We start from the raw sequence: 22,101 nt of genomic DNA, 5'->3' as shown, positions 1-22,101 counted from the left end.
CCCCTTACAATGAAAGCTTCCTCTGAATGAGTCCAGTAACCAGATACTTGCAGCTGGGAAAGATGTCAGAGAGCAAATCAGGACACTAAGTGTTGACTTGTTAGTTGCAACTGCATATTTGGACAGTCTTTAGAGAGCAAGGGATGCTTTAACTATTCTCAGAGACTCATAAACATTTGCCAAGTTGCTAAGGGCAAAAAGACAAGCAATGCTGGAAGTAGTATAGAGGCCAGGAGATTACTTGCTCATTCTGAGAATTGCAGATGACTTGGCATAAGGAAGACTTCATGCTATGAGAGGCCACATCATGAAAAGCAACATGTACCAAAGGAGCGATAAGTTCATGTTACTATTAACAAATCCCTGATTTTAAGAGTTTGATCAAATAGATGTTCCTACTTGTCAGGGAAAAACATATGCCTCCAGGGGCCGGCGAGGTGGCGCTAGAGGTAAGGTGTCTGCCTTGCAAGCGCTAGCCAAGGAAAGGACCACGGTTCGATCCCCCGGCGTCCCATATGGTCCCCCAAGCCAGGGGCAATTTCTGAGCGCGTAGCCAGGAGTAACCCCTGAGCATCTAATGGGTATGGCCCGAAAAACCAAAACAAACAAACAAACAAACAAAAAACATATGCCTCCAAGGAAGAACATTTAAAAAGATAGTTTGAATAAGAACAACATATAAGGGTAGGAAAATTTTTCTCCCATATCCATATGTGGGAATTCAACAGATCTATGGATTCTGTTTCTTTATTATCTCTTACACATGTTCCCTCCACTTTTCCTACTTCTTGAGGTTCATCTGTAACTACACTTGACTGTGTCTGACTTGCTTTCCTACTATTTTGAAACATATCATCAGTGTTCTATCTGGGGTAGTGCAAACAAAGGCTAGCAAGTCCAGTCTGCTACTTGTTTTTTATAGTCCATGAGCTAAAATTGATTTTTATATAAATGAATACAAATAAATATGTGTGAAAATGATAGTATATTCACATTTTAGCATCACAAAATTTTACTGGAGTGCAGTAATGCTCATTTGCTTACATATTACCATGGCTGTTTTCCTTCCACATCAGCAGAGCTGACTGGTTATGACAGTAGGATTAGTTATGAATACATGGACCACAAAGCCAAAAATGAGTTATCCTGTAGAAAATAATCTATCATAGAAAAAAATTGCTAAACCTTATCGTGGCTGTGCTAGCTGTTGGGTCCAAATGTACTTTCCATACAATTGACAGTTCAGAGGAATGAAGAAGCTGAAAGTCACAGGTTACTAAATTTCATAGCTGGCTCAGAATATCCTGAAGGGGAAGGGGAATTTAAATTACTTGGATCAGGGTTGGAGAGGTGGCGCTAGAGGTAAGGCGTCTGCCTTGCAAGGCTAGCCTAGGATGGACCGTGGTTCGATTCCCCGGTGTCCCATTTGGTCCCCCCAAGCCAGGGGCGATTTTGAGCTCATAGCCAGGAGTAACCCATGAGCATCACATGGGTGTGGCCCCCCAAAAAGAAATTGACTTGAACCAAAAAATATGACAAATCAGGGATCAGACCAAGACAAGGAACCAAGTCTCATAATTCTCAAGGAAGAGAAACAGAGCCTCCATTTAAGACTTGTACACAGAAAATCAAGTTTGGCATAGTTAACTTTTTCTTGACTCTTTAAGAATTATACTCAAGGTGGCAGCCTTTTTGGCAAACAAGGACAGAAGATCTCTAAGCTATAAACTAATCTGGTGAGTCACATCAAGTCTTATCATATATCCAAGTATTCATTAGTGTGAGCTGCAAATTCTGGATATTGACAGATTAGACTTTCCTTCAAGAGACCATAAGTCATAGAAACAAAAACAAATGATTTCCCAGGAGATTGTTTTTCCTTTTTCATTTATATTCTGCATTTTGAGTTTGTTCTTTCTTCATATATCCCTCTCTCTCTTTTTGCATTTTCTGGCCATAACTGATAGTGCTCAGGGTTCTTCCTGGCTCCATGCTTCTAAGTGATCTCTAGAAGTTCAGGAACCCATATGTGACACAAGGAATCAAGCTGTGATCAGTCAGATGTAATGACAGGACCTTGCTTAAACTATAAAGCCCTGATATTCTTTCATGCAAATAAATTCCTTTAGGTAAGTGTGGGTCTGTTGGATAATAAAATATTATTATACTATTATATTATATAATATATTTTTATATCAGATACTATCAGACTATGAAGTGAGAACTCCTAAAAGTTTAATGCAATTGATGACTAGACCCACTGACTATGTCAGAGCTTATATTTAGGTTCCTCTCTCCAAGAGCCTTGAGATGCCTGATACAGAAACTGAAGAGATAGTATAGAGGTAGGGCGCTTGCCTTGCATATGGCCCACCTGGGTTTGAACCCTGGAATCCTATATGGTCCCCCAAGCATTTTCAGGCATGATTACTAAAAGCAGAGTCAGAAATTCTACCAAAAATAAAAACAAAAACAAAAAGCAAAACAACCAAACAAAAATAAACAAACAACAAAAAGATGCCTGGTAAAGACACGCAAAACCCAAATAACTATTTTATTTCAAAAATAAAAAACAACAAAGATCCAACCCTTTACAAAACAAGTAAGTGTAAGTTTGCCAAAATTTTCCTGACTCCATCTCTAGAGCATCTGGCATCTGTTTCCCACTATCTCTACAAAATTTCAGCATAACAAACAGGTTTTTTTGTTTCGTTTTGTTTTTGTTTTTTGTTCCACACCTGGTGATGCTCAGGGGTTACTCCTGGCTATCTGCTCAGAAATCTCTCCTGGCTTGGGTGACCATGTGGGACGCCCATGGGGTCGAACTGTGGTCCATTCTAGGCTAGTGCCCGTAAAGCAGATGCATTACTGCTCAATGTTACCACTGTTATAGTATTCCCTTCCTATTCATTAGGTTTTTGAGGACTTGACCTCTTGGACAAAATTGAGAAACCCTCTAGTCCCAAATTATCTTATATCACTGTTGTCCTCCACTTGACTGGAATGACTTGAACACATGGAGAAAAAGAACCATTACATCTTCAGCAAGCTGTAAGCATGAAAGACCATCAGACTCATATGAATCATTTTATGAAACCATTTTATGATTTTATAAAATAATCTGAGGCTTTTTTTCAAACTTGCAATTAAATGGTATTAACTTAAGGGGGACGATTATTATTATTATTATTATTATTATTATTATTATTATTATTTGGTTTTTGGGCCACACCCGGCGGTGCTCAGGGGTTACTCCTGGCTGTCTGCTCAGAAATAGCTCCTGGCAGGCACGGGGGACCATATGGGACACCGGGACTCGAACCAACCACCTTTGGTCCTGGATCGGCTGCTTGCAAGGCAAATGCTGCTGTGCTATCTCTCCGGGCCCAACGGGGACTATTATAAAGACTGATTAGCTGATCCTTGATTTCTGCAGGTATAAAGGTTTAAGTTACCTACTCTTTGGAGTCAAGCCGAAGATTAATGCTATGCAGAAACTTCACTGAGGTTTCCATCTGAATCATTTCTACTATAAGATTAGTTTGTGGGGATGAGTCCACTATTCTCCAGTACTTCTGGCTGGACAACCAGCCGGACACCTCTCTCTGACTCTTTTCTCCACTCTCTCATGTGTGCACTGATTCCCAGGGAGTAACTAAAGTTTTGTTTACATGTTTAACTTAAAGTATGAGGACATGCATACAAACTACGTAATTAATGAAATTAATATGGGATAAAACTAAGAATACAAATAAAAAGTTTGTTTTGTTTTTAAATTTGAGCTTTAGGCAAAAGCTGTGGAGGTAGAAATGATACATCTGTTGCAGGACAAGACTGTTATTTCATAACTCACAGTAATTCTTCATTTCACTTTCATTTCTGGACCTATTAACTAAGATTCAGCCCAGTCTTACCTTGGAACCAATCGGACCTGCTCAGACCAGAATTGGTTTCTGGAACAAGCCCCCTAATGCTTAATTTTTAGCTTCTCTACTCCGCTGTGCCTACCTCCTCTATGGTTCCTCAACACCTCCTGGATCCAGATTTTCTCTCAAACATATCTTCCTCTAATATTCAGTTTAAACCTACTTTTCTGCATAGGCTTCTTGGGACATGGCTGCTGCCATTCATTTTCCAAGACCATGCACTTTGGTGACAGACATGTCATCTTTTTGCCATAGCTGCGACCACTACTGCCACCACTGTGACCAATCCCCCACCACCCTCATTGGAGATAGCACTGAAACAAAGGTGTGGCTGGAAAGATCCAAAGAGCCCTTCCAAATAGTTACATTCCTTACAGAAGAATAGGTGGTATAAACACTCCCTACCTCCAACTTACTTCCAAGAACCTAAAGTCTCCATATTTCACGTAGATTGTTTTGATGCCATTGAATGCAAGCTCCAATTCTTTTAAACTCGGAAAGGTGTGGAATGCCTCTAGAGGGGGAGAAGAGAACGAAAAACTCTGAAGTCTGTGAAGTTCTTAGAAAAAGATACCAAACAATGTTCACTTTGGGGTCCCCAAAATGACTTACCAGGCATTAACTGAGGGACTTACACATGACTTCTAAATCTCTAACATCCTGAAATATAAGGATTACTACTTCTATTCTATAGTTAATCAAACTGAGGCTCAGTCATGTGAAGTTATTTTCTAGATATATAATTACTGGTCGGTAGTAGAGACAAACATTGAATCTATATTTTTCTTATCATAATTATTTTTTATCATTTTAGTTTAAAAAGTTAAGAACCCATCCAAATGCCAAGCAGGACAGAAAATGTTCCTGTAACTTTTTATTTATTTAGGCTTACACCTTACAGCACCTTACAGTGTTCATGGCTTACTCTTGGCTCTGTGCATAGGGGTCACTCCTGATAATCTCAGGCACCATATAGGGTGGTACAGATTGAACCCAGGTCAGCTGCATGCAAGCTTAACACCCTATTCACTATATTAATGTTCTGGCCCTAGAAAATGTTCCCTATAATCTCAATATTTAGGGGCAAGAGAGATAGTACAGCAGCAGAGAGTGAAGTGAGACAGGACTGATCCTCAGCATCCCATATATTCCCATGAGACCCACCAGAAGTGATCCCTGAGTTAAGAGCCAAGATTAAGCCCCAGTATGTTTTGTGTGGTCCAAAAACCAAATATCAAAACCAAAAATACCACTCAAAAACCTCAATATTTATTCCTCTGGGGATAACTGTTGAAAGGTAATGGGGGCTGGAGTAATAATAAAAAAAGGTTGGGGCCAGAGAAATAGCATGGAAGTAAAGCATTTGCCTTGCATGCAGAAGGTCGGTGGTTCGAATCCCGACATCCCATATGGTCCCCCAAGCCTGCCAGGAGCGATTTCTAAGCATAGAGCCAGGAGTAACCCCTGAGTGCTGCTGGGTGTGACCCAAAAACCAAAAAAAAAAAAAAGGTAAGGTGCTGGCCTTGCATGTAGCAACTATCTCTGTTGGCTCTTTGGCATCACATATGATCCTTGAATCACCACTAAGAATGATCCATGAACACCTGTTGGCTAGGGCCTTGAATAAAACTTCATGTCTCCTGAAACCTGACTGTGGATCATTTTCTAGTAGCTACCCTGACCTGCTGACTGAAGGGGCTTGGAGGCTCATGGTCCAGGCTGGAAAAAAAAGGCCTCCCCATCCATCCCATCACCATCAGCCCCATCTCGGGCTGTTATTCAACAGGGCCCCACTAGAAATTCTCAGCCAATTGGGACACTGGATGCGATGCTACTTGAGTCCTGTAGTGCTAGGGATACCTGGGCCACTTTGGCAGTGCTGGGCCCTCTACAGCCATATCCACTGGAGTCTGGGGGATCTCCAAAGCTATATCTGGTTCTACTGTGGATATATCTGTGTGGTATTGGGACTTGAACCTAGGTTGGCCACACGATAGGCACTGCACTTTAACCACCAAACTATCTCCCAATCCCATGGATAAAATGTTAAGTAAACTCTAAAAAAAGGCTGTTGGGAAGGGCTAACAGGTTATTCTTAATGAATACCCTTTTATAAGTGTGTATCTATAGAATATTTCTGAGTCTGTGGAACGTTTCTGAAAGTGGAACTACTAAATCAAAGACAGTAACTATTTTCAGAGATGTCACCAAATTGCCTTCCAAAGATGCTGCACCAATTTATTATGCCTGTGCCAGTTGAATAGGACAGTGTCTCTCTGCCAATATGACTGACATAAATCTTTCTCATTTCTGGTCAATATTTATTAACCAGAGCATTGTACTGTGACTCTGTTACAATATCTTTGAGGCTGAGCATTAGCCTTTGTACTTCAAATCCAAGCTCCTGACAGACCTTACTATTTCCTCAAGGGCAGGGACTCAGCTGCACACTTCCTTACAATCTCTCTCAAATTGACCATATTCATGTTCAGCTCAGGGAGAAAGAGGTATCTCCCTAACCCAACTCTGTTAGTAAATTCCCTTGGTCTCTCCCACTCTCCACACCCCCTGTCCAGTTATAAGGACAAAACTGCACCCCTAAAATGCTCATCTTCTTCTCTCATCATCCACTGGTCTTTAGCCACCACTGAACCTCTCTCTTTAGAAGCCTTCTGAGGATCTTTGTTTTCAGGACATTGGTTTAGGCCACTCAGAGCCCTTGAGTCCTTACCAATCTTTCCTGGGTCCATTCTTCCCTACGAAGCCTTTTCATAGGTCCTTGCCAGACCCATTGCTCCACATCGGTTCCATGGGCTTGAACTTCTTTTCACCTTCTCATTTCTGTGAAGGTGACTCATTTTGGGGGTCTCGGCTTAGGTCCCTCTTTACTCTGAAGTTTCTTCTGGAATTTCAACCCCGGATGAAGGCCAATTTTTCTTTTTGTGTAGTTATTTCTCTTTTTAAAAAAATGATTCCTTGTATCACTGCCCTGTCAGTAAGTACCTTGTGATGACTGTCAGCCCATCTCCCTTCCAAACTACCAGCTCATTGGCACTAACAGCAATAAATTAAAAAAAGCCAAGCATGCACATAATACTGATGCCCAGCAGGGGTCGCTGTGGATTTGCTGAATAAATAAGAAGGGTCTCTTCCTCCAGGAGCTTTCAAGGGCTTAGAAACATTTTTATATACCTATCTCATCTGAGCCTACAAAGCTTCCTGCTTTGGGAGGAAGAAAGAAGGGAATTATCCCCATTTATAGAGGCAGCAGCTCACAGAGAAATGTTCTAATTAGATAGTGCCAGCTGTGGGTTGGAATTTAGATCAGTGCACTCCAGAAGAAAGATGCCGGGTCAGTCAGGGGTGGACAAATCCTAACATGAGCGACTGACAAGAAGAAAAAGCTTACCTAGAGGCAGTAGGTTTTCAGAGGCATTGATATAAATCACAGAATGAAAATGCTTGAAATCCTTTTCCTTAGCCTGTGGAAAGTCATTTCAAAAAAGAAAAAAAAATGCAATTAGTAACTGCCTGGAGACTTGACTGAAGCTCCAGAGCTGTTGTCAGAAGGATCCAAGAACCCAAGAGCTAGGACACTTCCTGAGAGTAAGACTAGTCATTTGCTAAGCCTGGGAGGCCTTTTCTGCTTCCTGTTTTCTATAAAAAATTCAAATAGTCAGAAAAGCAGAGCCAATGAAACCTATGTGGAACTACTCTCCGGTTTTAATAAATTGGAACACTTTGGTGTCTTTGCTTCAGTGTGTGTGTGTGTGTGTGTGTGTGTGTGTGTGTGTGTGTGTGTGTGTGTGTGTGTAGCATATGAAAAAGTTTCCATAAGATGATTCTTGGAATTGTATATAAAAGTGTTTCCTTAGGATTGTTCTGTGACTTTTGCCCCACCTAACCCTTCCAGGTGGGGCGCTGTGGAGTTGGCAATAAATAGCTGGAGGGACAGGAGTGAGGGGTCCTTCTGTGAAAAAGCTGCTGGCTGCAGGAGGATTCTCTGGCTCTCCTTGCCCGATCTTTTAAACCCTATCGTTCTTGTCTGTGTGGATTATTATTTGCTGCGGATAAATATTACCAAGGTCTTCCCCCGAAAAGGGGACAAGGGGATGGGAAGTAATTTCTCATTCTGGGGACTGTTCTTGGATTCACAATTACCCAGCCAAGATAACGGCGAAGAAACCTTGCATGTGTGTGTGTGTGTGTGTGTGTGTGTGTGTGTATTTGAGCCACAGGGTTATTTCTGGCTTTACATGCAGGAATTATTCCTGGTAATGCTCAGTAAACCATATGGGATGCTGGAGATCAAACCCAGGTTGGCTGCATGCCAGGAATACACCCTATCTGCTGTACTATTTCTCTGGCCCCATAATTCAAGTTTCTTAAGAGATAATCTGACCCTCAAAAGCAATAAAGCCACCCGATTCTATTACCCTTCACCCTCTCTCCCAGGTAACAGCTATATTGAATTGGTGATGGTCATTCTCAGACCTATTTTATACTTTATGTATGCATATGTGAATGCCTATAAACTCTAGGTAGCATTATTTTAAATCTTTCTATGAAAGGCAATTGTATTGTAAATAGCATTCTGCAGCCTCTCTTTTCACTCAGCCCTGCTTCTGAGATCTAGTTATTGTGATATATGGAGCTCTACTTCATTTTAATTGCTTGCACTGTACCATTGCTTGCATATACTGCAAGTTATTGGTTCCTTTGGATGCACATTTCTTCTATTTCAAGGTTTTTGATTATTCTGAATAAATGATGCCAAGACCATTCTTATATATACCTGCTCCTCCCATTTCTAATGATATATGCTGCTGGGTTGAAAGAAATGCACCTCTCCTACTTTAAAAGAAAGAAATTCACTGCTTTCCAATAGCTAAATCAACTGATAGTCAAAATATGATGACTAATGATTCTTTTTTCTTTACATCTTTGCAAGAAACATTATTAAAACCTCCAATTTCCATCTGATGATTGCATCAGAGTATTTTCATTTTTCTGATTCTATCTGAAGCTCAATAGTCTTCCTAAAAAGTGTTACATTTTTGTATTTCTCCTCTATGATCTAACATATTTGTATCAATAGCCCAAGTATCTCCTCGGTAGTTCATGTATTTTTTTCTATGAATGTGTTTGGATAGCTCTTTGCATATTCTGGGATCTGATCCCTTTTAATTATATTGCTATAATGATTTCCCCAAGCCTGCATTCACATTTGACTTTGGTTCCTTTTATTAAACAGATACTTAAAGTTAAATTCTATGTATACTCTCTATGGTTTAGGCCTTTGTGTCTTGTCTAAAAAGCCATTATTTCTCCAGAGCATTTCTTCAATTAGAAGAAATTAGGTTCAAGAGGCCTGAAATAGCCCATATAGACCTGGATGCCACTTATATGGCACAAGTGCTGCTTCTGATGACTGCACCCTCTTTCAGACAACAAAGAACTAACTTTGCTTTATATTCTTCAAATATCTTTAAGTGTTCTTTCAACTTTTAAGTATTCTGTAAGCTGTCTAATGGGGGAAATAGCAGCATAGAAACTCAGTCTTTGGAGCTCAACTCAGCTTAATCCTGTTAGGGTGCCTTTTTTCTGAGTAAAAGGTAGCATGAGGGACCCATTTTCTGAGCTAGCTTCTCATGCTTCCTTCATTCACTGACTGAGTTAGTCCTTGTCTATTTATTTCCATAGCTGTCTCCATGCTTATTTCAGTTGTCCCTCTCTGTTGGAAAAGATGCTCCAGAGGGCCAAGGGTGTGAGTTCTCTAGTGGATAAGAAAGAGGAGGTTCAGGGGTCCCAAAAGATGCCCAGAAGGTGGGGAAGTAAACTGATAAGGGAGGGAATAACTCTGATCTTAGTGGAGGGGGCAGAGATTTGGTTGTCCATACTGCAGCCCTCCAAAGCTGCACTGAGAGAGATCCCTGCCAATGTCTGCTTTGTCTCACAATGACATGTGAACTACATATTAATATCTCTGGGGATCATCAGTGTGCTGGTCTGTTCTGGAGGAACTCTGCCCAGAGCTGAAAGCCTTCCTAAGGAACTTAATAATTGAGTTACTATCCCTGTGTAATTCAATTCGGGAAATATGAATGCTAAGTGCAGCAAGGCAGACTATTAGGAAGCAGTGGGCTCCACTGTGTCTATGACCATCCTGGGGCTCAGAACTCCCCGGGACTGGCTGAGACAAGTAGTCTGTCTCCAGATGCCCCGGAAGGCTGACAGACCAAAGGTTTATGCCATAAGTAAAACCCTGCATTTACACTGGCTAAATGGAGGGTCACAGATTTGACTCTGAATTACCTATTAGTCTCTGCAAAAGAAGAACCATGATTCATTAAATGAGTCACACTGTCTACAAGTCTGGAACCAACAAGCATGAGGGAAGAAGCACTCACAGTCACTCTGGCACTGAACCTGTGAGAAATTTCTCCTGGTGGTTCTTTTAATGGAGATTCTACATCACACAGCAAATCCTGGTGAATTCAAACCCAGTTTTATGAGGTGATTTTTCTTCTTCACCTCAAGAGAACAATAGCAACATCCCAAATAAAAGTAAACTTGGTATCTCAATATTGTTTGCATACAGTGAGTCCTTAGCTGACCCTCTTTCTTTAAGATTTTCAGTATCCAGAGACTTCAGTGTGCCCCCACAGATCTGGCCTAGGGCAATCACACCTCTGCCACACTGATCTTACCTTGGAAAGCTTCAGTCCACTCACATTGACGTTGCACAAATCTGAAGGCTTCAAGACACAGTGGTGCTTCAGCTGGAACACAGTATAGTGCTCAATAGGCAACAAAGCTTATATAATTGTCTAAGATAATCAATGATGCTTACTCAGGAAGGTGGCCTAGTAGAGAAGGTAGCCTAGGGACTTTGGATTTGCTCAGAAAAGCTGCCATCTCAGTCTTTCTGCCCCTCCATTTTCCATTGGAGACAGTAGCTTTATGTGGTTATTGGGAGGATATCCACTGTCCTTTTATTTTTTTTCCTGACCTACATGTCCTCTATTTAAATTAAAAAAAATGATTTTTTTGTGTGTAAAATGAGATTTTTTTAAATTAAATAAATTCTTTAATTAAATCATCATGAGATTCACAGTTACAAAGTTGTTCATGATTGAGTTTATATCATACAATATCCAATACTCAGTCCTTCACTAGTGCACATTTCCCACAATCAATGTCCCAGTTTAGCTCCCCCACCTCCTTTCCCTGCTGCCACCCACTATGGCAGACATTTTTCTTCTGTCTCTCCCTGCTATCCTTTCCCCCCATTTTATTTTTTGTTTTGTATTGTTTTGTTTGGGGGGGTCACACTCAGTGCTCAGGGGTTACTCCTGGCTCCACGCTCAGAAATCGCTCCTGGCAGGCTTGGGGGACCATATGGGATACTGGGATTCAAACAGTGACCTTCTGCATGAAAGGCCTTACCTCCATGCTATCTCTCCGGTCCCTCTTTCTCCCATTTTAGACACTGTGATTTACAGTATTGTTATTGTAGGGATATTATATATATCACTTCACCTCCTTTCAGCCTCAATTCTTGTCCAGAATAGTCATTTTCAACTCAATGATTGTCACAGTGGTCTATTCTCTTACCTATCTACAATCCCCTATTCTTTGTGGCAAGCTTCTAGTCCTCCGCTCTATTTTAGCTATATATTTCATTGTGTGGATATACCAAATTTTTTATCCACTCTTCTGTTTTTGGACACTTGGGAGAGTTTCCAGATTTTGGTTATTGTAAATAGTGCTGTAATGAATATAGGAGTAAAGCAGCTCAAAATATCACCAAACCTTATGGGTGAAGACTGAAATTCTGCAGACCCAATTAGTAGTAATGACCTATAAAACCTTTCTGAAATGGAGTTCAGAGTGGAAATACTTAAGAATGTTCAACGAGTTCAGAGAAACATTAAAATAGATGGCTAATTAACCACAGGAGAACATGAGAGCAGAAATGAGAAAAATACAAACAGAAATGTCAGTACTGAAAAACTGGTAAGTGAAATGAAAAATTCATTGCAAATGTCCTACCAGTGTGCTACCCTTCTGACCCCATGTGTATAATTTTCAGAACATGCTCTCTCCTGGATAGATTTCCCAGAACAGAGCAGGAATCTCTATATCTAATTTGAGGCTAAAATGAACTTTTCAGTGTATAGTTTCCATGGAAATGCTCCTTTGTTTTTAGAGGTATCACCTGATATAATAAAGACACAAGCTCTAGAGACAGTATCAAAAATCCAAACCTGCATAGTTCTAATTAAGACAATTAGTGTTCTACTTACAAATAAGTCATGGTCAAGGCAAATCACCTTTGGGGACCTCAATTTCCCATCTTCATAATGGCAATAACAAATAGAGACAATAAAAACTCTCACACAAAAAGTATATAAAGGAAGTTTTGCATAAAAAGTAAACTTTGGCTGTACATTACCCCCATTATATTCAATCTGCCAATGCTTAGAATCTGATTGAGACAATCAGGGCAGTAGTACTAGAGTAGAATATGGCAAGTTCTTACTCCCCACCCCATTCAGGACAATTATGAGTTACTACCACCCAGTCATTGTGTGGTGTATTAATTCTCACCAGCAAATTTCGATCCAGAATCTGATATTTAGAATGCTCCCCTTGGTTTTTCCATGGAGACACTTTCTTTTCCAAAACCTCCAAAGAAACTTGGCTCGCCTGTTCTTCCACTGGTACTTCGAGTACACCCTTAGGCTTCTTTTTGATGTTGCCTTTCCGAGCTACCACCCAGTGTCCTCGGCCTGTTGAGAAGATCATAACAGTGAGAAGGTTCAAATTCTTCTAGAGTCACAACTACAGTTATAACTGCAGTTATAAAAATAAAACTTTCAAACCAATAATATAATAGTTCTTTGCCCCCTAACAGGCACCACTGTGCTATTTTTTCTGTGGGGATCTCTTTAGGGATCCTATATAGTGGGCCCCCACACCTAGTGAACAACATATTTCTGTGCTCCCCTCCCCAACCTGGAAAGATTAAAACTGAAGACTCAGAGAGAATGGACTGATTATTTCCTCCACATTCGTTTTTGTACCCAAATTCAAAGAGTTACTTTGAGATTCCAGATCAAGTATCCTTTTTTTTTTTTTCTTTTTTGGATCACACACAGTGAGGCTCAGAGGTTACTCCTTAGCTATATGCTCAGAAATCTCCCCTGGCTTGGGACCATATGGGATGCTGGGGGATCTGTCCTAGGTTATCGCATGCAAGCCAAATGCCTTACTGCTTGTGTCACTGCTCCAGCCCCAAGTATCCCTTTCTTTGATGACACTTTGCTCTACTCCTATCTACAAAGCTGATTCTTCTCTCTTGTGTTAGCTAGTCTCTGATTTGTCAACTCATGGCCAAAGTGCCATGTCAACTCAACAGGATCCCTCTTTTCAGACCTAAGCCTAATTTTATTTATTTTTATTTTATTATTTTTTACTTTATTTTAAATAATATATTTATCTAAACACTGTGATTACAAATATGATTGTAGTTGGGTTTCAGTAAAACAAACAAACAAACAAAAAAAAAAACACCCCCTTCATCAGTGCAACATTCCCATGACCAATGTCCCCTTTTTCCCTTCTACTCTTCCTGCCTCCCCCACCCCTGCCTGTATTCGATAGGCATTCTACTACTCTCATTAATATTGTCACCGATTAACAATGTCATAGTAGTTGTTAGTGTACATATTTCTCTAACTGTACTGATTACTCTGTAGTAAGCTTCAGATCATGAGCCAGTCCTTCCGGCTCTCATCTCTGGGCCTAAGCCTAATTTTAATCACAGTAGAAAAAAGGTTATGCAATGGCTAACAGGGGTCTCAAATTCAATTTACCTGGGGGCCGCAGGAGGCAAAGTCGGGGTGATCCTTGAGTGCAAAGTCAGTAGTAAGCCTTGAACATTGGGGGGTGTGACCCAAACAACTAAAACAAAACAAAACATAAAAAGATTCCTCTAGGGCAGGGCCACTAAATGTTGTACAGAGGGCCGTTTGCGGCCTGCGGGTCGCAAGTTCGAGACCCCTGGCTTAGGATAAAAAATAATTATGGTATAGTTAAAAAATACCTATTCGGTATAGAAAAATTAGAAAATATGTACAAGTACAAAGAATATTGGATTACCACTAATCCCATATAACAAAAGTGATCAGTGTTCTAGAATTTCTAGAAATTGTTTTCTCCTATGTCAAGGAATTTACTGCAATCTGTAATGAGTATATATATACATATATATATATATATGTATTCATTTGCTCAATGTATTTTGCTTTTAACATGAAAGCTCCAAGAGAATGGATCCTGGCTGTCTGACTCTTTCATCTCTGCACAGAACTTAACTGTCTACAATCATGCATTCATATATTTTCTGAGAATCTAATTTGTGCTGAAAGCTGGGGGACAGGAATAGGGAAGACTGAAGCTCTGACTCATAGGGATTCAATAGTATAAATGGTGCTGTGGACACACAGAAGGGATAGGTAGCTACCGGCTTAGGATGTGAGCTAAATCTAGTAAACTGAAAGGACATTGTGGGTATCCACTCCCCCAACTTCTTATTTATTCCACCTGAGTGATCAGAACTGCCCACACCTAGAATGGGTAAGTAAAGGAGTCTGTATGAGGGGAAAGAGGGATTAAGGAGATTTAGAGAAGTGAGGCAGAAGTGCGATTCAACAGAGAGATTCGGCATCAGATTCAGTATCAGCAATTCAGCATCATCAAAGAAGCAGCAGCAGTAGCTTCAGCAAAGGGAGTTAGCCAACTAGAAAGCCTGGAAAAAGCAGCTGAAAGGGAGACAGAGGCCGAGAGAGCCAGAAAAAGTAGAGAAGTAGCTGCTAGGAAAAAGCTTAGTATAGAGGCCATGTGAGGTGGTGTACAAGGCAGGGAAATAAAGCTCGTAGGGACAGTGAAATAAAGCGGGCTAACTCCTGGAACTTCATCTGACTGCTTTGTGAGTTTTTTGGCCATTACCCTGCAGCTTTCAGACCCTTGGTCATAAAAGGCAGGAGTCAGGCCGAACCGAGAAAGGCCTCACCATCCCCACACCAACTCTAGGACTCTTTAATTAATATATTAAAACAACAGGCCATAAATTACTAGGGAAAAAAAAAAACCTGGCCAGCTGTTTATTGAAGAGAGCCCAAAAAAGCCCAAAAAGTACCCAGAGGATGAAAGATTGGTACCAGGCAGAACTGCTCTGAGATGTGTTTATCAGCCTCCAACCAACCCCAATGGGTTGTGTCCTGTTGCTGATCCAGAAACCAATCCAGATCTCACATTTTATTTTGTTCTCATGGTTCTTAGTCTCCCCCCCCCCAACTTGAGACAGTTCTTCAGGCTTTCTTTTTCTGTGTGATCTTGAAGAGAACTTGTGTGGATCTTACCCAGGCAGATAAAAGACTTAAATTTGAAAAAGTCTTTAAATGCAAAAGACGAGACTTCACAAAGAATGAAAAAAATTGCCTGATTATACAGAGTCAGCTCTTCCCTGACTTTTTTTTTAGTCTATACGACCCCTCAAAAATTCAGATTTAATAGACCCCATTAATTCAAAAGCTAACTTCTTGAAATACACATATACACATATGAATATAAAATATAAAATATAAATTAAATATATATATTTATATATAAAATATAAAAATAAACATATGTTGAAAAGAAGACAGAAATACATCTATATCTATGGATAAAAAATAGACTTCTCTGACTATATGTCTCTGGAGATCTCTACTTATAAAGCAGTCATAGACATTTCTCACCAGCAAGTTATTATTTTGTTTGAAGTGAAATCAGATTTTTATTTAGGAGATCTGATTCCTTGGGGACAGAGAGATAGCATAGAAGTAGGGCATTTGCCTTGCATACAGGACGGTGGTTTGAATCCCGGCATCCCATATGGTCCCTCGAGCCTGCCAAGAGCGATTTCTGAGCGTAGAGCCAGGAGTAACCCCTGAGCTCTCCAGGTGTGACCCAAAAAACAAAAACAAAAAACAAACAAACAAACAAAAAGGAAATCCGATTCCTAAATCAGAGAGAGAGGAAGAGAAAGAGGCACGCGTGTGCATGCATGCAAGCACACACGCATACACACACACACACACACACACACACACACACACACACACACACACACACTCTAGAGAAAATGGACTTCTCCAAAGGTAAAGAGACCCAATACACATCCCAGCATAAAAATAGGAAAGCACACATCTCAAGAAGGGTGATATGGGCAATAGGGCATATGTTTATGTAGGTACCACGTAAATGAGCTCGCAACACACATGGGCCCAAGGAACATATGTACTACAAGTTATTATTTTGAAGTTTATCCTTTATCTGACAAGGAACCTTGATTAAATTTGTTGCCCAAATAGTCTTAATGTCACTGGGAGCTCTATGGCTTTTCAAAATTTTCCATCAATTTTCTAAGCAATCTAGGACCACAAGTTGTTCTGGACTCAATTTGTGTTTTTCCTGCCCCAGTCCTGAGGAGACAATATTTTTTTCTGAGAAGACCTAGGCATTTTATTGAAAAATGGTGTTTAGAAACCCAGTTCTAAATTTCATGGATGCTCTTCATGGCCAAGGAATCACTAGACTAGGAAATATTTATACAAATATTTTATATATAAACACATATAGCTACAAATATCTATATTTGTCTATTTGTATATATATGAATGAGTTGATGAATATGAGTTGATGAGGTCATTTGATGATTCCCTGAAAAAATTTTAAACAAGACTGTGGATTAATTTCTATGGGGGGTGTGGAGAGATAGCACAGTGGTATTTGCCTTGCAAGCAGCCGATCCAGGACCTAAGGTGGTTGGTTCAAATCCCGGTGTCCCATATGGTCCCCCGTGCCTGCCAGGAGCTATTTCTGAGCAGACAGCCAGGAGTAACCCCTGAGCACTGCTGGGTGTGGCCCAAAAACCAAAAAAAAAAAAAAAAAAAAGAGAATGTTTCTATGGGGCTGGAGAGATAGCATGGAGGTAAGGCGTTGCCTTGCATGCAGAAGGTCATTGGTTCGAATCCCGGCATCCCATATGGTCCCTGAGCCTGCCAGGAGCGATTTCTGAGCATAGAGCCAGGAGTAACCCCTGAGTATGCCGGGTGTTACCCAAAAACCAAAAATAAAATAATAAAATGAAATAAAATAAAAAAGAATGTTTCTATGTGGGTCAGAGAGATAGTAACAGTGAGTAGATTGCTTGCCTTGTACATGTCCCACCCAGGTTTGATCCACTGCACTCAATAAGCCCAGTGAGGAATGATCCCTAAGCACAACAGTCAGGAATAAGCCTTGATCACTGCTGGATGTGTCCCCCAAAAGAAACAAAAAAAGTTCCTATATAAAAATTGTCATCAGGCCAGAGAAGTGAGGAGTACCAATCCAAGAAGAAGTTCTCTCCAAGATTTCACATATAGAGTAGGACACACATATAATCTAGTAAACCTATAATTCTGAACTATATGCCATCGCTAAGGATAGAATTACTCAATGTGATGAGTATTTACTCAGTGGAGTTCAATTTAAGTGATTTTACTTAGAAAATGAGTTCTAATTTCTATGTTATGATTCTAAGTTATGATTACTTAACAAATGGGCAAGAGAGAAAGACAGATAGTAGATAGGATAGAACTGAGGGCTGGAGTAGTAATACATGGTTTATTGGAAAAAGTGGAGCAAGAGCTGGGCTTTATGGGATGAGAGGAGTTTGAACCATTGGAATGAGAGTTAGAACATTCTGGGGTAAGTAAAATAAAACTGAAAAGAGAACACTAGGGATAGGGAACATAGAAAGATGTGTGTAATGGTGGAGGGATGGGTGTTAAGACATTGTATAACTGAAACCCAATCATTAACAATTTTGTATCTCACAGAGATTCAATTAAAAATTAAAAAGAGTAGATCTGTCAATGTTATAAGAGGTTGAGGGGAGGCTAGACTTTAACCACAGAGGAATAGGTAAAGGAACCTGCAAAACATCACTGAATAAAGCAAAAGATTAGGTTAGATGTTTCAGGGTCAGAGGTTCACCTCAGAAAGCTCCTGTGGACAGGCTGAAGTGTAAGGTCACCCTGAATTAAGACTTACCATAAGTTCCTCCATCTTAAGATATCAGTCATTTTATACACACTGGCTGGCCTCTCAGTCACCATCCTCAACCATGTCTTGAAGCAACCCCCCTCTCCAGAATGAGGCATTGTGTAAGGCAGAATGAGCTGACCTAGCAGTTATCTCCCAACCAAGTCTTGAACCTCCCAACCATGTCTGAATAAAGTGCCAATCCATCAAAAAGAAGGAAGAAACTGGTGGTCTAACAGTTCCCAAGAATATAACAGTATACCCTCTAGGTGGACCTAACCAACCATTAAAAAGGGCAGAAGGAAATTGTGAGTTGAGGTATTAGAGCATGAAAGGAAGTCCCTTACCCAAGGTTAGGGTCAATCTCCTTCTAAAGGGGACTATCCTGACCAGTAAGCTATGGGACTCAACACTTGCTTGACTTGTGATTTGGGCGTGATAAAATTCTTTAATACAAAGTTCACTGCTTTGTGTGATCTTTCGGATACTAGACCCTAACAGAGGGAGATGGGATTTGACTGAAGGGCTGAAAAGGGCAAGAAGGAAAAAAAAAAAGAAATTCTAAAACAGGAGCTGGAGGAAGAGGACAATTTGGAGAAATCACCTGACCTTTCTCCAGGGGTCGCACCAAATTTTTTGCTGGAAAGCTGTTGCTCATGGAAGGCTTCCCTTCGTCCATTTTGTAGATTCCTGAGTAGGCCATTTCCCTGAGTCAAGCAAAAAGGAGTGAAGAAGTGTGAGACAGTGTCATTGCTCTCTCTCTCTGAAGCCCTCAAGGCCTGCTCCCCAGTTTTAGAAATGGGCTGGCCCTTTAAAAAAAAAAAGAGGGAAACAGATATTTTTTGTTGTTGTTTATTTTTTTAGCTGACATTCATCCTAACTTGGTACAACACAAGCAAAGCAACACATTTGGAACCAGACAAACCTGGCTTGAAGTCATTATATTATCCCTTACTCAATAGCTGGAAGTGATTTTACTCCTGCATGGCCCAATTTCCTTATTTGTAGAATGGGTCTAATCAAACCTTCATAGCTGAGTTGAGGATCAAGTTAGAAAGATTCATATGAATTGCTCACCAGAAATTTTATTATTTTTTGGTTTTAGGGTCTCACTTGAGAGTAGTCAGGGAATATTTCTGGCTATGTACTCAAGAATCATTCCTCACAAGGCTTGGGGGAAAATATGGTATTCCAGGGATTGATTCCAGGTATGCCATGCAAAGAAAGTACCATGTCCTCTGTAATTCTCTGGCTCCTGAAATTTTGTTTTCAGAGTTCAGAAAAAGAAAAAGCCACAAAAAAAAAAAAAAAAAAAAAAAAAAAAAGAGGAAAGAGGGCCCGGAGAGATAGCACAGCGACGTTTGCCTTGCAAGCAGCCGATCCAGGACCAAAGGTGATTGGTTCGAATCCCGGTGTCCCATATGGCCCCCCGTGCCTGCCAGGAGCTATTTCTGAGCAGACAGCCAGGAGTAACCCCTGAGCACTGCCAGGTATGACCCAAAAACCAAAAAAAAAAAAAAAAAAAAGGAGGAAAGATATATGTGCCAATAATGATATTTGAACTGAATAAATACCATGTCTCACTGTAACCATTACATCCAGTGTTTTCAGTTTGCAATCTCGTTTATCATTTCACTCAGCAAAGTGACTTTGAGTGAATCATTTTTACATCTTTGGGCTTCATATTTCTCACATGTAAAATAGGAGGAGAGCATATGCCTGGGCACATTCTACTTTTGAATTGCCTATAACCTAGCCTGGGATATGGAATTTCTTCCTATCTTTTTTTTTTTTTTCTTACTTTTTGGGGTAGGGTCCCATATACAACTGTGATCAGGTATTACTCCTAGCTCTGCATTCAGGGATCAGGGGACCATATGTGGTGCCCAAGATTGAACCTGGGTATGCCATATACAAGGTAAACACTCTACCCTCTGCATTATATTTTCCTTCTATATCATGAGACTCTCTTCCCTCTGGAGAAGTCTAGGTTCTATGTTGAATATGCTACCTTTTCTCTTTTTCCTGTGTATATATGGGGCAGTGGGTGGGGTGGGAGGGTTAATTTCCTGGTGGAGCTCAGGAATTACTTCTGATAGGGCTTGGTCATATGTGTTGACTGAAATTAAACCTGGGTCAGTGTATAATGCAAACACATTATCTACTGTACTCTCTCTCCAACCCCATCTCTTCCCTTTTCAGAATGATTTTTGGGTTTGGGGACCATTCAGAAGTCACTCCTGGCAGGCTCAGGGGACCTTATGGGATGCCAGGGATGAAACCTAGGCCTGACTCAGGTCAGCCATGTGCAAGGCAAATGCGCTGTGCTGTCACTCTGGTCCCTCACCATGTGGTATATGGTCCCTGAAGCCTGCCAGGAGCAATTTCTGAATGCAGAGCCAGGAGTAGCCCGAGAACCGCTGAGTGTGGCCCAAAAACAAACAAACAACAAAGAAATAAATATGTGCATGGGAGAATTATTATAAGAATTAATTGAGGGTTTGTGATGCAGCCCAGTGGTCAAATATGAGAGACCTTGACTCTGATCACCAATAGTACATGTATGCACACACACACACACACACACACAAATATATAGGCAGGGGTCTCAAATTCAATTTACCTGGGGGCCACAGGAGGCAAAGTCGGGGTGAGGCAGGGCCACATGAGGGATTTCGCTTACTGAATATTCGCAATAAAAAAATTGCATCAGTAAGAAAAAAAAGTCGCAAAAAATCGCATTAAACATTTGCTCGGGGTATGCGAAAGTTTAATGTGATTTTTTTCTTACTAATATGATTTTTATTGCTATTATTCGGTAAGTGAATAATCGCGAATACTGCGATATTTGAAGGCCGGCCACTGGCCACAAAATGTTGTACGGAGGACTGCAAATGGCCCATGGGCCACAAGTTTGAGACCCCTAATATAGGGAAAAGAAAAAAAACTGGCTTATTTCTAGTCCAGAGGCCATCCCTTCCATAAAACCTTTACTAAAATATCCAAAGAGAGATAATTATTACTATAGTATTTGTTTGGTAATCCTTCCACTGCTGGAATTCTTTCCATGCCATAAGATTACTAATCATAAGGCGTTCCATCCAACTGGTCAATGAACCTTCAGGTTTGAATACTTGTCTAATTCACTGTTTCTCTCATCCATCCTTGGAATGACTATAGGAAACACTCAATAAACATATGAAGACTGTGACAGTAATTCTGGGAATTTTTTTTTTTTAATTCTGGGAATTTTTATACATCATTTTGATCTCCCCAATTAGACTCAAAGCTCCTCCAGAAGAAGAACAGTTTCTATGGTGTTCATGTTCATCTCTTTATTCTCACCACCTAATGTAATACCAAGAATTACCTTGTGGGAGGAATCAATGATGTTGGTATCTTTTGGTCTACAATATAGCACAGAGAATTTCCTGATCATTAATCACACTGAACAAGTTAGAAGCCCCTTCCTTTTCTTTCTTTCTTTTTTTTTTTTGTTTTTTGTTTTGTTTTTGGGCCACACTCAGTGATGCTCAGAGCTTACTCCTGGCTATGCACTCAGAAATCGCTGCTGACTTGGGGGACCATATGGTATGCTGGGGGATTGAACCATGGTATGTCCTAGGTCAGCATATGCAAGGCAAATGCCCTATTGTTGCACCACCCCTCCAACCCCTAGAAGCCCTGTCTATTGTGCCCATACCACTCCATTTTATGCCTAATATTTATCATTTTGTAAAATTTTTCTTCCTGGGGATAAAAAGATAGTAAAGGAGGTAAGGAGCTTGCCTTTAGTGTGGACAACTCAAGTTTAATCCACAGTATCCCCAATATGTCCCCAAGCCTTGGCAGAAGTGATCCCTGAATGCAGAACAAGGAGTAAACAGTCCATACCACTGGATATGGCCCAGAAACAAACAGCAAAAAAGTTTGCTTTCCTGAGCCGTAGTGATAGCATGGAGGTAATGTGTTTACTTTGCATGCAGAAGGTCGGTGGTTTGAATCCTGGCATCCCCTATGGTCCCCAGAGCCTGCC

General features: G+C 40.5%; 1 protein-coding gene across 4 annotated transcripts in view; it reads right to left on the bottom strand.

The window, feature by feature from the left end:
- Positions 1 to 18,771, bottom strand: part of XRRA1 (X-ray radiation resistance associated 1) — a 66,912-nt gene extending 48,141 nt beyond the window's left edge. For 2 of the 4 annotated variants that reach the window (XM_049780268.1, XM_049780269.1), the window contains exons 1-5: positions 18,675 to 18,768; positions 12,540 to 12,721; positions 10,637 to 10,708; positions 7,336 to 7,408; positions 4,343 to 4,440 (exon numbers count right to left, since the gene is read on the bottom strand). In XM_049780268.1, the coding sequence (XP_049636225.1) occupies positions 4,343 to 4,440; positions 7,336 to 7,408; positions 10,637 to 10,708; positions 12,540 to 12,721; positions 18,675 to 18,768 (519 nt within the window). Of the gene's footprint in view, positions 1 to 4,342; positions 4,441 to 7,335; positions 7,409 to 10,636; positions 10,709 to 12,539; positions 12,722 to 18,674 lie in introns of all 4 variants that reach the window. The other 2 variants (XM_049780270.1, XM_049780267.1) reach the window with 2 other exon arrangements.
- Positions 18,772 to 22,101: the final 3,330 nt, after the last annotated feature.

This window comes from Suncus etruscus, chromosome 9, assembly GCF_024139225.1.
Source record: "Suncus etruscus isolate mSunEtr1 chromosome 9, mSunEtr1.pri.cur, whole genome shotgun sequence".
NCBI classification, from domain to species: Eukaryota; Metazoa; Chordata; class Mammalia; order Eulipotyphla; family Soricidae; genus Suncus; species Suncus etruscus.
This window is presented reverse-complemented; position numbering and strand designations above follow the sequence as displayed.